The sequence below is a fragment of the Diabrotica virgifera genome, chromosome 9, assembly GCF_917563875.1.
Source record: "Diabrotica virgifera virgifera chromosome 9, PGI_DIABVI_V3a".
NCBI lineage: Eukaryota > Metazoa > Arthropoda > Insecta > Coleoptera > Chrysomelidae > Diabrotica > Diabrotica virgifera.
The window spans coordinates 183,693,490-183,712,373 of NC_065451.1; the positions used below are offsets into that span (position 1 = coordinate 183,693,490).

Below are 18,884 nucleotides of genomic sequence, written 5' to 3' on the forward strand. Positions count from 1 at the left end.
TCACTTAACTTTCATTCAGTTGGCGTAAAGTCATCGAAATGTAAACAACTCAATTTTTTGTATCCCACATGTTGGGAAGTTAAATACCTTACCTTAGGGCATTATTCATGTTGCCATTTGCCCATCACAAGGCATTTTATGTAAATATGCATCTATAAAGCATAAATTTTATATTTGAAGGGTTATTACCCCTTACCCCGATATTTCTTTGGTGGCTCAGCTAGCATCCAGACTGTGAGTATAACCGCTTGTTTTTAACCTTAGTCATAATTTAAATATCAATTTTACATTAATAAAATAGGTTATACTTACTTTTAGGTCTTACACTGATGATGATTTTGTAATAAAATCGAAAACGTTTTGTTCTTATGTAGCCATTTAGGGATTTTAATAACATTTTATACCTTTTACAAAGGATTTATTCCAATTTTTGTGATTGATGGTATACAGCCAACTACAGGGAAAAAAATTTTCTTTCCTTGTGGATTTTGAATAACCTTGCTTATATGTAATAAGCCATAAATGAATGCCATAAATAAAATTTTCACAACCATCATACTGAAAAGATTAAAGGTCGCGGCAGATTATTATGCACGAATCGTTTCCAGCACGTAGCGTAATCTCCGAAAAACCTTATTTTACAAAGAGGTGTCGGATATGATACGTTCCTGACAGTGTGAATTGTTCATACTTATTTAAAACCATTAAAATCAATATTTTTCGGAAAATGAACGCTACGTGCTGGGAACGATTCGTGCATGATAATCTGCCGCGACCTTTACAAACAAAGTTAAATTTCGAGCTAATTAAGCAGGCTTTAGACCAGAATTCTCCTTCATAGGCGACGTAAATACTGTGAGGATAATAAAGGAACAATCGTCGCGGAATAAAAGAAAACATGGTTTTTGTCGATTTCGAATTACTCGTATGCGCGCCAATGGTGAATATAGGGGAAACTGGGTAACAGTGAGACATGGGTAACAGTGAGACACTTGAAATATTTTCCCTCCTTTTCGCCATGTGTAGATATCATTAAATCATTACTTCTGCGTGCTTGCTGTATTCAAAGTTACTTATTTCTAATATATTCGGCGGCCGTGCCATTTCAGTTTATAGGGGAGTGTATATAGATTTTCACTTCGGAAAAAATCAAACAAGATAGAACTTTTTGTAATTTCATTAAGAAATGTTTAATAAACAACATATCAAAAAGTTCTTCGAGAAGTGGGTGCTTCATTTTTTATTAAACAAATGAACTACGAAATTAGATGTTTTTTTGAATATAAAAATATAAATTTTAGAAAAAAACTGACTTGACCATTCAAACATTCAGAAAACTTTACAAAAAAAACCTTATTTAAAAACTTACCTAAAATACATTTAATAATAAGCTTCAACAATAATAAATGTTCAGCAAAAAAATTTTTTAGCTCTTATACAGTATGTGCCATATACAGTATATGTAACTTATTGATAACTTTTTTATTATCAGTTTTACGAAAAAAAGTTATTCCTTATAAAATACGTATATAATCTAAGATGCAATCATCAAATATCAAATTTAATTAATCTTATACGAGGTATGTCAAAAATATGAATTTCACTCAAGAGTAAAGTACCATTACATTTCACAATCTCGAAAATTGTTATTAAGAAAAGTTGTTTGGAATTAAAAAAATTGTTTTAGTGTTCAATTACATTCTTCTAATTAAAATATTGTGAGTAATAAAGGCACTAAACTCTTAAGAAAAATTCATATTTTTTACATACCTCGTATAAAATTAAAAAAGTTTGATGTCTGATGGTTGTATCTTGGATTTTAGACCAGAGAGAACATTTTATGAAAAATAACTTTTTTCGTAAAAGTGATAATAAAATAGTTATCATAATTTGTAATAAAATGATGAGTATCCGTAATTTAAGAAAAAATTTAAAATTTTTTTTCGATTAGACTGTATAATTGTATATTTAGACATAGTTTCTAATTTCAACAACTTTTCATAATATCATTTTTTGATATGCTGGAATATAAAGGTACTTTACTCTTTAACGAAATTCATATTTTTGACATAACTCGTATAAAATTAATAAAATTTGATATCTGTTGGTTGAGTTTTAGATTTTTGAATATTCAGAACATTTCATTGAGAATAACTTTTTTTAGTAAAATTGATAATAAAAAAGTTATCCATGTAGTTCCTAGCTACGCAGACACACTGTATAAGAGCTTCTGTATAAGAATTTTCAAATTGCAATGCCATATTCGGATTCAGCATAATCAAAAACAAAATAGAAACATATTTAATCAAAGTAAAATGATGAATTTAACGATATTTTTAAAATCATATAAAACAATAGGGAACTTGCATAAATTTTTATATTCGAAAAAAATGTTATAAATCACAACAGAACATAATTTAAAACATGTATCAAAGATAAAAAAGTTTTGTAGGTCTTTCGTTTGGCCCCCAAAGGCGATTAAAAATTCAAATTAAAACAGGTGGCCTAAAACGCGTCGTGACGTCACTCCGTTGTACATTTACATTTTTCCAACAAAGTAAACAGAATTTTAAATTAGACGTTATAAACGTCAGTAGAAAATACATTTATTTGACGTTACAAGTGTTTTGATCGTTTGAACTATTCATAGAAAACTGTACTTTTACAAAATGGTTTTATTTTCCGTAGTAAACCTTCTTTCCTTTCCTTCAATAACTATATCAAACTTCATTGTCAACAAACTGGTATATATTATTACAATGACATACGATAAATGTTAATAGAATATAAATATTTTTCTTTTATTCCGCGACGAGGTATACCAAAATAGGTGGAGGCCAATAAACTAAAGAAGAAGAAGAATATACCTAATTATAACCATAAACGGAACCATATAGTTAAACTGAGTGACGTCACGGGCCGTTTGACCTATTTTAAGATACCGAAGACTTTAAATTTGTACTTCTAAGTTATTAAGAGTTTTTGAAGCGTGAAATTTTGGAAATCTCATTTTTATACAAAACTGAACATTATTATGTAATAAAAAAATGTGCAAGTTCCCTATTGTCACTGTTTAAACAATTAATAAACAATTAGCGGCCAAATGTGCGAGTAAATAGAACTTTTTACTTTAACATGTATATAAACTAACAAAAAAAGTTTTAGAAAAATATAAGCTTGTTTGAATTTTTCCGAAACAATGCATGTTTTCGTTCTAATTGCACTTCCCTATTAGCATTTATCGTGATTGAGTGTGTTTGGTGGGCACTAGGTAAAATAATACAGGTGTTTTGAGAATTTTTTATAGAAGCATGTTAATTATTAGGATTTTTCTAGTATTACCATGACATTCTGTGTAAATTAGTAAACATGATGCCATAGTTTAGCAAAGCAAAGTTTTATAATAATAAAAATAATATTTTTAAAATTTTATGGCAAATGGGTAACAGTGAGACGGGGTACATTGAGACATGTCTCACTGTTACCCAGATGTTATAAAAAAATTACATTTTGTATTTTTTTTCTAAAATTTCTAGTAAAAGACATTAAGATGAGATCGCTAAAGCCAGTTTGTTAGAGTCATACTAAACGGCAAAATTCATTTTTCTCATTCGAGATAAATTTCAGTTTAATAAATGTACGTTAATTTTTAATCACTATTTTTTTAATTAATAAGTACTTTGTAACTTTTCTTATATTAATTTATGTTTTTTATATTTTTGTTTTCATATAAATAAAAAATTTTGCAACTTTATTTTTTTATGTATTCTTTCATATAAATAATATACTGTCTCACTGTTACCCATGCATGGGTAACACTGAGACAAATGACAACTTGACCTTATGTGTCGAATACAAACTAAACAAACTGAGCTATTTTCAAATTTGACTTTTTCTTGTGTAATGAACACATCTGAGAGTACATTTCTGAAGAAATTTTGTTTATACATTTCATAGTAGTGGACTTATGGTTAAATAAAAAAAAGTGTTTCACTGTTACCCATTTTCCCCTAAAATTCTTATTTGTATGTCAAAAATGAGCAATAACTACCTCTTAAAACCAACCAAATTTGATATTGTATATCTCTACCCGTTTTAGAGCAATAAATAAATCGTCAGTTTATAAGAACACTTTCAACACCCTATATCTCGAAAACGAAGCATTTACATTTTCGAGGATATACAATTCCTGGCCATATTATTATGACCACCTATGAATTTTTACAAAAATCAACTGTTCCACTAGGTACGTTTTGTTTAAAATATGATTTTAAAATTTAATTTTGTTATGCAATGTTAATGTTATGCATTAACTATAATATATTTAATAATAAACAGCAATAAAATATTTGAAAATATTACATATTTATATTTTTTTAATATTTTGTTCAACTTTTGACCTTAATCAGATGGAAAATATTTGGGAGCTTTTAAAACGAGAAATTTCCGATGAAAAGGTCACTAACGAAATTATTTTGATTAAAGAACTAATACATCGTTGAAACCACAATGACAAATTGAAGCAAAAAAAAATTTAACTGCATTCAAAGTATGCCAAGACGGGTACTAGCGGTAATCAAAGTTAGAGGGGGCTCAGAAAAATATTGAAAAAATACAAATATGTAATATTTTCAAATGGTTTATTGCTGTTTATTAATAAATGTATTATATTTAATAACAAACACCAATAAAACATTTAAAAATATCACATATTTTTATTTTTTCAATATTTTGCTGAGCCCTCTCTAACTTTGATTACCGCTAGTACCCGTCTTGGCATACTTTGAATGCAGTTAAATTTTTTTTGCTTCAACTTGTCATTGTGGTTTCAACGATATATTAGTTCTTTAATCAAAACAATTTCGTTAGTGACCTTTTCATCGGAAATTTCTCGTTTTAAAAGCTCCCAAATATTTTCCATCTGATTAAGGTCAGAAGTTGAACAAAATATTAAAAAAATATAAATATGTAATATTTTCAAATATTATATTGCTGTTTATTATTAAATATATTATAGTTAATGCATATCATTAACATTGCATAACAAAATTAAATTTAAAAATCATATTTTAAACAAAACGTACCTAGTGGAATAGTTGATTTTTGTAAAAATTCATAGGTGGTCATAATAATATGGCCAGGGACTGTACGTCATAGGACATAGGACATACGTTTATCAAGCAAACTGCTGTCATTATTTTTTATGTAGAATTGACCCTTAAAGTTTGTAACACTTATTTAGAAACACTCTATACAAAAATTTCAAGAGCGTTAAAAATTTTGAATTTTGCGCCAATTTTGTTTTTAAATAACATGTTATATGTCATAAAAAAACTATAAATTAAAATAAAAAATAAGATTCTACGATGACTAGAACCGAATACATATGTCGTCAAAAAACGAAAAAATACGATCTTATACGTTTAAAAATACGTTTCAATTTTTTTTGAGACTATGTTCAGGTCTAGAGATTTAAAAAATTGTTTGATCTTTTTAGGATGTATTTGAAGGAAAATAAGACAGAGAATGATTGAAAAATCGAATCAGAAGTCAAAACGGTTAAAGAAAATGCCGACATAGTTATTTATGAAACTGTTCATGAAGTATGCTTTTTGCGAACGCACGCGATTTTAGAGCACGAGCGACAACGGAGCGAGTGCTATAAATCGCGTAAGTTTGCAAAAAGTACTTCACGCATAGTTTCATACAATATTTTATCTACGATAAACAAATAAAGAAAGCTGTAAAGGTAGTCAACGTTGGCCTAAGGTTGTTTAAGTTTCCTGGTAGGGTTTAAGTTTCCTAAGGTTGTTTAAGTTTTCTGGTAGGGTTTCTCCATGTTCCCGGAGGTTATATCCTTTAACATCGGCGTTTAGCCTGTTCAATATTAATTTGACATAATGTAAATCGAATTATACATTCAACCATTGTTTGGTTCTGAGGCTATTTAGCAAGTATTCAAATTCACTGATGATGGACCGATAGGTCTGAAAACGTTCTGAATTGGAAACATTTTATTCAATCCATTGGGATTTTCAAAAGCTGTAACTCTTCGTCACTGGAATTCATTTCTATTCTACAATTTTTAGAACTTTGACATTTAAAAATTCTAACTACAGTAGAGCGTCGATAATCCGAACCCTAGTAATCCGAACGATCGCTAATCCGAACGCAAAAAAAATTATAAAATTAAAAATATGACCGCGGACCGAATTTTTGGATTTAATAGGACAATATGGGCAAAATATGACCGCGGATTTTTGTTTTGTTTATGCAGAAATACATAGAATAAATTTGTTTATTATGCCGGTATTTTATTCCTTGTAACTAAAACGTATGTACATATGTACATGTACTATGTTTATGAGCTTTGTATGTATTTTGAACATATGTTCGATAATCCGAACAATTTGATAATCCGAACTACCCCTGTACCAATTAGTTCGGATTATCGACGCTCTACTGTAATTTCCAACCACAAAACTGTCAAAACTTTTGTTGTAATTCATTGCTCATATTTTCATCACCATGACAACGCGAAAGTTAAGGATTGTCACCATGACAACTCGAAAGTTAAAAACAGTGCGAAGAAGTAAATCCCATTTAAAATACATTGTTTCTTCACGCACACTTTAAATCCTTCACGCACTGCTATCTATAATGACAGTTTTCACAAACTAAAAACTTATAGGTACATAATATGACATAGAGTAGATAAAATTATTTTTTTTTTCTTATTTTGGCCATGATGTCCACATTGTCCACCCTATAAAAATCCATATAATTGGACACCCAATAAATAATTTTTTCGAAATTTTGTTTGGCTAAGGGCCGGTTGTTCGAACGCTAATCAAAACTGGAATCCACTGATCATTATCAAATATTTAATTACAATTATATTTGAACAAACAGTAAAATCCTGTATAAAAGGTATATTTGATTAAGCGTACTTCTGACAGATGTCACATTTTGAGGTTATGTTGAGTGATTTATTTTATTATTTTGGTTTTAATTTAAAATAAACCATACTTCAATTCTTTTTTATGTTAATTTCTTGTTTTTACTTACAAATCAATAATAATAAGCAAGTTTTAATAATTTAAGAGCTGCGGCTATATTTTAATTGATGCTTTACCTACAATCAATGAATGATTAGTGTTTTACATGTATTTTTGATGTCTCGATTTGATTCCCATCAAGAAAATTGATTACAATAAACTGATTGATTATATGTAATGAACTTCTTGATTAGCGTTCGAACAACCGGCCCTTAGTTTTTCAGACATGAAGATATCGTCACAAAACGAAAAACCACGTTTTAATTTTTTGTGGGGTTATCGGTGGTGCTAGCGGTCTAAAAAATTTTTTGGTCGAATACTTTTTGATGTAGAACAACATGGTATTTTTATTTTTGGAATATCGCTAGGAGCATTTTTCACTATCTTAACTTGAAGTTGAACATTGAAGTTGAACTTTTTGTCCGCATTTACCCACCCGTACCTTAATTTAATTACAATATGTTTTCTGATATTTTTTTTCTTAGAACGAAAGACGATAACGAAATAATAATAAAAATACAGGAACTTACTTTATCTATGAGTTGAGACTGATGTGAGCCAATTACCTGTAGTACATGATAACATAGAGTTAAAAAATATAATTGTTCTTTGCATATTGTGCTAAAGATACTCATAATATTGGGCATTATGGTTAACTCATCAGCTCCAAGTAAGGCGTACAGTCCCTGCAAAAATAATCATCTATATATACATAAGCACAATAGCAGGAAAAAAGTAGTTAAATAGAGTAAGTACATAAAATATAACAAGATTGAAGACTGAAAAAAAGTTGATTTTGATTGATACACATTGGAAAAGTCTATGGATATTTTTGAAAATTCGTAGAGCGTCCTGGGAAGGTACAATATTTGTGCAAACTTTTTAACAAAAAATACAAATCACATTCTTTAAAATTGCATCAATGAGATTCCTTAATTATTATAAACAAATTAGCTGTGAATTAAAAAAACACATGGCTAACTTTGGCCCAAATGAACCTAGGCTAAATTTTTTTATTTGAAAATGCGTGTTAAAATATTAGCTTTTCGAATGTATAAAAAGATTTTTTCTTCGGACAATATTTTTAAAGTTATTTTAAATGTTTAGAAACTACAAAATTTCAAAAATTTGGCATTATAATTTTTTATGGCTTTTTTTTTCCTTTCGTATTGATTTTGGATTACTTGATCCATTCAGCCACGATAGATAATAAATTACTGTTTGCTACAGTATTCCAAATATAATACATTGCATTACATAATACATTAGGTACATGTGCGCACATATAATACTTATGCACGCACATACATACATACATATGTAGAAGTGGAAACATTTAATTGACCAGTAGGTATACTCCTCATTCATGGCCCTAACCAACTTAAATTAATTTACAAATAATTAAATCGACAAAAAAAACTACATGCTAATACTAAATACTAATACTAAATGCTAATAAATATATGTTTTTTTTTTACACAGCGATAAGGCTTCAACCCGGATCAACCCCGCGGAGGTTTACACCCTCTTTGTGTTTTTAATTTTTTTTTCTCTTTTTTATTTTTTTATAATTTATTATACTTTTTTTTTTTTTTTTTTTTAAGATTTAATTTTTTTTATACATTTTTTTTGTATACATATTTTTTAATGTTGTTCTGAAGCTATTTTCTTGTATTTAGTATTTAATATTTAATATTTAATAGTATTTTGTATTTTGACAACGGCACCCGATTTGGGCGTCGAAAACGTTAATAAAAATCATTTTTTAATAATATTGTGGCTTATTTCCCATTCTAAATAGTTAAAATTACATATTTTTTTGTATACATATTTTTTTGTATATTTTTTTTTTTTAATTTTTTCAATATAAACTTTTATACAATTCTATTCTTATTACCTCCCTGCAAAATCTACTTAATGAACTTTCACAGGGAGACAATATTACATAATAAGGATAAACATAAAAAACAATAATTATTGCTAAACACATTCAACCGGACTCATTCAGTGCAAGTTAAATTTTCCTCTTAGTCCTTTTTAAAAACTCCCAGATGATTTGTTTAATTTTAGAATTTCTACGAGACAAATATAAAAGAGAAGCATTATTTTGTGGGAAAGGTATTTCTTCTTGAACCAGATTGTGCATCAAAAACTTAATTGCAACATCATTATGTTTGCATCCAAACAACCAATGATTAATATCGTCAACATATCCATTGCAATCGCAAAGATCTGATTCGGATAGGTTAAATCTATAGAGGTATGACTTGACAGTGGCATGATTAAAGAGACATCTAATAAACATGGCATATATATTTCTATTGGGATAACTTCTGATAGCAAAAGGCTCAGTAGGTAAACTAGGATGAATTTTGGTGTAGAGATTATTGCTTCGATTGCAGAAAGCGTGCCACTCAATATCCCAATTTTGTTTCAAACTTTTCTTGCGAGTAGCTGTTAGATCGCTTCTATCTAGCCAAGTTATTTCCGATCCTTTTAAGATTGCCTCTTTAGCAAAAAAATCTGCTTTTATATTACCGGAAATACCAATATGTTCTTTTACCCAGACGAAAGTTACAGAAGTCTGTTTTTGCAGTAGCTTTAGTTGGTTTTCTAAAATTTTGACGACAAGGCTATTTTTATATAAATGTTTACGTGTGTTTTCTAGAGCTAATAACGAAGATCTTGAATCTGACATAATTACAACTTGCTTGTTAGAAATTTTTTTGTTGACAGCCCATTCTAGAGCTTGATAAATCGCGAACATTTCTGCAGAGTATATGGAACATTGTTTATCTAACTTGAACATCAAGGATTCTTGGTGATCCGGAATATATACAGCACATCCAACTCCCAATCTTGATTTTGAACCATCCGTGAAAATCCTGCATGGATTATCAAGCTTGGCTATATGTTGCTGAAAGTCAACTGGATTCTCACTGTCAAAATTTGGGAACCAAACATTAACATTGGCATAAGATATATTAAAACTCGATTTAAAGAAAGTTAATTCACCTGGACTGTTTAGGTGCTGAGAAACGTTCGAGTATGCCACTGCTAAAATAGGAGAATTCCTGTTGTGCCACCATTTGTCGACAAGATTAGAAACAGAGATGTCACATATTTTTTGTAGTAGTTCAGTTTGGTTGTAAGATTGGCATTTAAGAATAAATTTTTCAGCCAAAAATAGTCGTCTTAAATGTAAAGGAGGCTCCATGGATTCAGCTAAAAGATTCTCTATAGGCGTAGACTTGAGCGCACCTAGAACTAACCGCAGAGCCTTATATTGAATGCGATCTAGTTTTTTAAGGCGACTGTTTGTGGCAGATCCATATAGAATGCTTCCATAGTCGAGAATGGATCTGGTATATGCACGATAAAACATTAAATTAATTTTAGGGTCAGCACCCCATCGATAGCGATTAACTACTTTAAGAATATTTAAACTTTTCTCACATTTTATTAAGCACTTATTAATGTGTTCATCCCATGTTAACTTGGTGTCCAATGTAATACCAAGATAAGTGTAGTGCTTATGAACGGGTATACTTAGGTTGTTAATCATGATGTTGGTCATAACTGGTAAGCGATGTCGCGTAAAAAACACCACCGCTGATTTATTTGCAGTAAGGTCAAATCCTTGTTTAAAAAAATACTCTCTTGCATCACCCAGTACCATCTTAGTTGAATTAATACTTTGTTGGTACAACTTATTCACATTGTAAAAGCAGAAATCATCTGCATATTGTAATATACTGCATCTAATTCCTATACTGTGGAGATCTAGAGTGTATAGATTAAACAACAAGGGACTGAGGACTGATCCTTGTGGTAAACCTTGATGCACTACTCTTGGGCCAATCAATCTATCATTACATCTAATAAATACCTGTCTATTAAGGAATAGGTTTACTAATACATAAGCACACAAAGGTGGAATACCTATGTGCTTCAGTTTTTCGAACAATAGATTTAAATTGACGTTGTCATAAGCCCCAGAAATATCAAGAAAAATGGCAGATAGATAATTATTATTTGAATATGATAATTGAATATCAGTTGTTAATTGAGAAACACAATCAATAGTTCCCTTGTTCCTACGAAAGCCATACTGAGACACACACTCAGGATAGTATACATTTTTTGGTCAATTTTAATATCTACACCACAAACTTCTAAATTAGGATTGAAATTGTTAACAAATGAAATGGGATTATAAATAATGTTATTTGCTAAAATTATGGCAACTCCTCCATATCCTCTAATTCTACTTTTATTAACTACATTGAAATTATTGAAGCAAACAGTATCAGATGGTTTTGACCAAGTTTCTGATAAAAGACCTATGTCAAAACGTTCTTCAAACAGTAATTGCTGTAAAGAATATCGGTTCGCATTTAGCGAACGAATATTCCATTGAATAATTTTAATACTTTTGTCAGCCATTAAAATCATGTAAAAATATTACCTATAATATCTTTAATTTTATTTTCTAATTCAATTTCGTAATTTTTAAAATTAGTTTCTACATTTGATGAAGAATTACAATAGTCAAGGATACTTTGTTTGATTAAATTTTTGAGTGAAGCACTGAGCTGGCCTATAAATATATCAAATTCATTACGGGGCTCATGGTTTCCAAATTGAAATACAGATCCCGAACAGAAACTGGTCGGGTATTCCCTACGCACAGGAGGAAAATTAGGAGTTGTATCAGTAGTCTTCCTTTTTTTGGGGGGGTTATCGTTAGGGGGGGCTATATTCAGATGATTATTATTTTTATAAGTAGTGGTGGAATTCGAGGGTTTAGGGGAGGAGCTTTTTAATGGAGGAAAGTCTGTGTCACAGGCCATTAAAGGTGCAAATTTATTTTTTTGGACTAAACTGGAATAACATGGATTTTCAAGAGCTTTTTCGGCTTCTTTAAATGAAATATTTAAGTTAGCCATAGCTTCTTTAGTCTTTTTTTGTTTTAAATATTCGGGACATTCTTTAAAAACTGACTCGTGGCTACTATTTTTACAATAAACGCAAAATGTAGTACATTTATCGGGACAATCAGTGTTACCTTCATTACCGCACTTCTTACATCTTTTTTTGACTTGCATTGAGTCGTTGAATGGCCATAACGAAGACAGTTGAAACATTGCATAACAGGACTAACATATATTTCAACTGGACACCTAACTTTGTTGATATAAATATACTGGGGAATTAATTTACCTTCAAAGCTAATAATAACCATTTGCCTAGGAACTCTTTCTGATACACCGTCACTTTGAACTATTCTAGTCATTCTATGAACTTTTTTTATTGGAATATTAGATTTAATAGTATTAAGTAGTGCACTCTCAGTTAGAGTAGTGTCCACTCCGCGAACGAGACCCTTTTTTTCCGTTAAATAATTTGGAATATATGCAATTAGGTTATTTTTTCCGAAAAAATCTTCAACTGCTAATTTATTCGCAACAGCACCTGAATTGACTTGAATTTTAATGCGATTTTTACCTACACTAACAATTTCAATAATATGTTTATCATAACTAGATAGCGAAAGTAGTTTTTCTCCAAGTTTCATTGGATGCAAACGACCGATACTTAAATTTATGTGTTGAACAAATATAAAAAACGGACCAGTATCATTTAAACTAAATCGATTAGATGAATTAAATTCCTGACTTTTTTGAATAATATTTGTTTTATTTGAAGTAGATGTCAAGTTTATGGTATCATTAGTACTTTTACTAGTATCATTTAAACATTCACTATGAGAATTATTCTGATTTAAATCATTTGTCTGCATAATTATATCGCTCTCATCTGTGAACCCAATATTTTCTACACCAGGATCTGCTGGATCCTTTCCATTTTTGCCCACGGACATCCCGGGGCACGGGCGACGTTCAAATATAAGTATATAAAAAAAATTTCTACTTACAGTACAGTTGTCAAATAACAAAACTTAAAATATACGGAAAAACAAACAAAATCGGCTAAACACTCTGTAGAATCTCTTGAAACACACTTTAATACTTCACAATCGATTTGAGTTGAATGAAAAAAGACTTTAGAACTAACTAAATCTACAAATTTTCCCGAGGAACTCTTAAATTTGTCTAAACACTTTGACAGTTTTTTTGACGTGTTATGGTTTTTTAATATCTACATTTTGACAGTATCACTCTTCTGCTTTCATTTGGCATACGCAGAATTGCCCTATTTTCATTATTTTCTGTCTTATGTTATTACAAACAAAGGTCTCTGGGATAAACAAATAGAATAAGTTTTAAACTAAATATTGGATCGGTTTCAAATTTTGAGGGTTTGTTAACTACCCCAATACCCAACTTTGGTTGAAATCCTAAAGTTCTAAGATAAATTTAGTAAAAGTTATTAACAAATACAGTAGAACCCCGATTATCCGTGGGCGGATTATCCGTGTGCGGATTATCCGGGCTGCGGATTATCCGTGCGATGACTTTCTATTACTCAAATTGCATTTTTGAGGTTTTATCAAAATAGCGTCACTGTAAATCACTCGACAGAAACTCTATACGCGGAGAGGGAGACTCATAATAAATATTTATTTTTTCTGTTGTCTTTTTATGGTAGGGCTATATGTATGGATATACGTACATATGTATTACAATAAGAAATAAATGTTCGGATTATCCGTGCTTTTCAATTATCCGTGCCAACGTCCGGTCCCGAGGAGCACGGATAATCGGGGTTCTACTGTATCGATTTTCATTTATTTTGCAATTTGCAAAGCAAATTCAAAAATCAGCATTTTGAAGCTTTCTCAACGTTTTAAAAAATAAAATTTTGTAATTATATGTTAACTGTTTAGCTTTTTAATGGGGTGCAAAAATCGAAAAAAAATCGCGTTTTGACACTATGTAAATAATTAAAAAACGGACACGAGCTCTAGGCAGGAAACAGGTAGGATTTCTTCCTATAGGTCTACAATAACTAAAAAAGTAGTCATCTAAATACCTGGATATTTCAGTGTCCTGAGAAAATCCTTATTTCTCTGGACTAAAATGTTTACCATGTCGGGATAGTATCATGAGGTTTTTTTTCTGTTTTTTTTTTCTCGTTATTTACTATGGGATCACTAACAGAAGAATTTCACTTTAATCATTGCATGTGGTATCTTTTTAAAGACAAATCAAATGCTATGATTTTTCTGATATTCACTGATTTTCTTTCTTCTGATTTTCAAATATTCTTAACCCTTTCGCTCATGCATTTTTGTTTTTTAAGATAAAAATTTGAAATTAGGTAGACATATTCCTTTCATTTTTTTTTTAACTTTTTGGCGTACTCAAAATAATTCCCTGTTATCCATTTTAGGGCAGTCAATGAGGTTATTTTTGACTCCGAATTACATCGATTTACTTGATATTTTCACAGTAAGTTGGTAATAGCTCAACAAACAAAGTCTACCCTATGCTGATGTGCGCTTTTATCTTGGGCGTGGTTCCCACCCCTTCTTGGGGGTGAAAACTGTTCTATAATTATTTTTTGAAAACTCAATACTTTTTGAGTTATTCGTGGTTGAAAATTGGCCATTTTCATTGAAAAATGACACCTTTTCGGACGGATTTTTGGGAATACCTTAAAACCTATGCATCTATCAAAAAAACTATAGAAAATATTTCTGTAGGTTATAAAAAAAAACAAAGAGATTCGTTCCTTCATAAATCTTCTAGTTAAAATTCAAAGAGGGATTTGGCAGGTAAGAAAAGTTTGTTTTTTTGCTGCATGCTTAAATCGGTATATTCAACTTGAAATAACAGAAATACTGTCGATTTTAGGTGTATAATGATACTAATAACTTTTGTAGTGTCTGAAAAGATCTTTAAAATGAATGATTTTTGAAAAAAATGAGATCAAATTATAGAGTGCATTTTTAAATTTTCTTAAAAATCTTCCTTTTCCTACATGTAACTCGAAAAAGATAAGAGATACGAAAAAAAGATATCACACAAATATGTATGGCTTTTTCAGATAAAAATTTCCTTTTTACTTTTCATTACTGTATCTCTTATCATTTTCAAGTTACATGGAGAAAAAGGAAGATTTTTAAAAAAATTTAAAAACGCTCTCTATAATTTGATCTTTTTTTTTCAAAAACCATTCATTTTAAACCCGTCCAGCTTTTTGAACATAGAAATAATACTTTAATAAAAGGTATTGTGGAAGGAAAACGATGCATTTACATTTACGATGCTCATCATTTTAAAGTCTTCTACTTTAAAATGTATAATACATGCCTGAATTGCCGATATAAATATGTCAGATTAAATAAATTATTAGAAGAATTTTTTGCTAAGCAACAACATTTTTGTTTAATATAGTATTAATTTGTATTTTGATAACGACACCCGACTTGGGCGTCGAAACGTTAATAAAATCATTTTTTTGGTAAAATTGTGGCTTATTTCCCACTGAAAATAGTTGATTATAATTCAACAAAAATATATCTGACATTTACAACCAATCTATAAACTATTAAACACCACCTTCCGTTGAGACACTGAAGTAATCATGCCCCGCGCACTCTAGTAAAAAAATGTAATGGTATTTAGTTTCCTTCCAATTGTACAGAGGCGCTGATGTCGGCATCGTGATTGGTGGAACATGACTTTGACAAATCTGGCACTGACTAGATTTTGTATTGTACGGGATTTTCGAGAGGACGCGTGTGTTTTGTAGTTTGTTTGTCACCATAAAAAGATATTCATTCGTGTTTTTTGATATTTTTGTTATTTTGTAATCGAGAACCTTTTTAAAGGTAAATTTTTCTGATTGTAAGGTAGAGATTTTCTGATTGTAGGTCCCTATTGTTTATCCAACAGTTTTAAAATACACATTTTATTTCGCGTTTTGTTGTTAGGTCTAATGACCGATCAGCTGTTGTGTGCAGACGGTGAAAAAATTCAACAAGTAAACATATATTTAATCCAAATTAAATACTCATATTTCTAAAAATAAAAATGTATTCCATTTTTATTCAGTTGCAATGCGAAGCCAAAACTGTCTTAATTTTTACTTAGATCAGAGAGTGCAGCCAGCACTCTTATCGACGATTTCACCTCTTGTTAGAGGTTCATCAGAGACTGCATGCAGTCTCTGATGAACCTCAATTAAGTAAAAATTAAACTGAAGAAAAATGGTATACATTTTTATTTTTATATTAGTATTACTCCTATAGAGTAACTAGGTCCATTTTCCGTTGGAACTTTACCACGCTGCAGACGGGGTTGTGAATTGCATAGTGTAGAATTCCTTCCCTTTTGTCTTCACTGCAGCATCCATTTGGCTTGCATATTGTAGAAGCCTTGGAGGTGTCACCAGGAAGATGGGCCAATAAGTTTTTCTATTAAAAATCTTTTAAAAATATTTAATTTACAAATATTTTCATTAGGTTGGAAAACTTAGTCACTCATATTTCTATGTAAAATGTCACATTATTGTATAAATAAATAATTAAGAAACAAAAGTTGTTTGTGTTTTACCTTTATTGTCCACGTGAATAAAATAATATTAAATATCGGAAGTACCGTATGGAGGCTATGATGTACCTACATGGAGGCTAGATTACGCTACCCTTCCTATCCAATCAACAACAAGAACGTTTAAAATTTCACACCTATCATGTCGAAGCTACAGACCACTTATGTGGAGGCCAGATTTGTAGTATCCTTCCAATTAACCAGGTGCTGAAATACGTGACAAATTTTTTTAAGATCGCATTCTACCCAATCACACAACACTTTTTTCTATGGAAGTAATCATCATAACAGCCTAGTTTCTTGAATTTAATTTTTTTTTACTTAAAACTAATCGACCCTAGATCGAAGCAACGGTTTGAAATTAAAACTAATATGTGTACACTACAATGTACATTGTGAATAAAGCGGATAGAAACATCGGGTCGCGTCATTTCGATATCAGTAAACTGATGTACAATATATTGTACACCGTGAACGAAAGGGTTACGTTGATTTCGGAGGAGCATTACAGCGCTTTCACACAATAAGAATTTGAAACGTGCGAGGGTTAGAATGTACGATAACATTCCAATGGTGACTCGTGCAATTATATGGAACCTTTCTCATTATAGGCGATTGAAACGTTCTTTTTAATGGGAAAGGTTCCATATGATTGCACGAGCCACCCTTGGAATATCATCGTGCGTTCTAAATCTCGCACGTTTCAAATTCTTAATGTGTGAAAGCGCTGTTAGTGTGTGAAAGCGCTGTACGATTCATGCACGGTCTCCTATCAAATCGCCACCAAACAAAGTAGGGGAGACCGGGGCAAAACGAAGCTCGGTGCAGAACGGGAAATGCATCGGTGTACATAACTTATAGTCGTTATAATATTGGCAATAACCCCATTCGAACAAACGAGGGTTGACTCAGTTCAGTCATTAGAAAGAAGCTTCTAGTCACGTAGTGTGCTCTTTACAGAGGAGCTCTTTTGTTTTGTTAAAAATGTTGGTGATATTTATAGAAGTGCTAGTTTTATCACGTCTTTCATCCAAATATGATAGATAGGTATGTTACTGAATTTTAATATTGCGTGCTGTGAACCGTTTTATATCTTTTACGTTAAAAATTCCTAATTTTATTTGAAATTATGTCTGTTGGGGCAAAGCGGTCGGGGCAAGACGGGATATTATCCCATCTTGCCCCGTTCTCCTAAATTGCCTCTATTTTACAGCATTTAAACTTTATAAGAAGAATCTGACTAAAACTGAAACTAATAAAAAAAAGAATGTGTGTGTACTTTGTACGCACGTAAGAAGTTATACTTCTATTGTAATATAATCTAACTTCATATTATGATTTCAACAAAGTCAATATACCTATCTACTTTAAACAATTTTTTGGATTGTATTTAAATATTTAACTAATTTTAGAAAGAACAAAAAGAATACCAAAAAAACGATATGCCCTTGTCCGCATTTGAACAGGGGACCTCTCGATCCCTAGGCGAATGCTCTACCGATCAGCTGCCACCGTTTTGGATTCAGTCGATCATTTCTCGGACATAATTACAATCACGGTGACAGATACATTAATCGAAAATAAACATTTTCAATAATACTTATTAGGAGGAAGACAATTCCACAGACATAAAAATTATAATAAATATGTTTACTAAAAACACTAATAATGTATTCTTTTCACGCACACCTTATTTGCGCTACATAACTTAAAAGATGTAGCGACTAATACCATACTGTCGGTGTGCGCATGCGCCAGGGAATGTAAAAATTCACCCTCGTGTCTAAAGAAGTATAACTTCAAAAATCAAAGAAAACTAAAGAAGAAAACGAGATGGACACTGAGTCATCAGAAGATGATAAGATTGTGGTTGCATTTACAATGGATGCTTATATTTGCAGTCAACCAAAGGATGGATAGTGTGTAGTGTCTGTCATGGATGGGCTCATAATTCCTGTGCAGGTGTTGAGAATGAAGACGAAGGTGCTCATATTTGTAACTCTGCCAGCCTGACTAAAATACATTCCCATTTTGCCCCGTAGCACATAGCTCCGTGGAATTTCGGACTGATAAGTTAAGTTCTTTAAATCCAAATAACTAAGCAATTTGGATGATAAATAAAGTAAGTTAAGTGAAGTTTAATAGCAAGTGATCCTGTTTGACTTGTTATTTTTTAATACACAGTTTAGTTTTATTTCTATGATTTTTTCTTTCTCAAGTATCCCGTTCTCCTCGGTCTCCTCTACCTCTATGAAAATTCTATACAAATCTTAAGCCTAAAATAGTAGTCCAGAGAAATAAGGTT

General features: G+C 30.8%; 1 protein-coding gene across 3 annotated transcripts in view; it reads right to left on the reverse strand.

Annotated features, from left to right (window-relative positions):
• Nucleotides 1-18,884, reverse strand: part of LOC126891825 (lipase 3-like) — a 199,613-nt gene that overhangs the window by 118,649 nt on the left and 62,080 nt on the right. The window contains exon 4 of one of the 3 annotated variants that reach the window (XM_050661106.1): nt 7,589-7,744. The exons of the other annotated variants lie outside the window; for them this stretch is intronic. Coding sequence (XP_050517063.1) covers nt 7,589-7,744 — 156 coding nt within the window. The remainder of the gene's footprint in view (nt 1-7,588; nt 7,745-18,884) is intronic. 3 annotated transcript variants of the gene reach the window in all.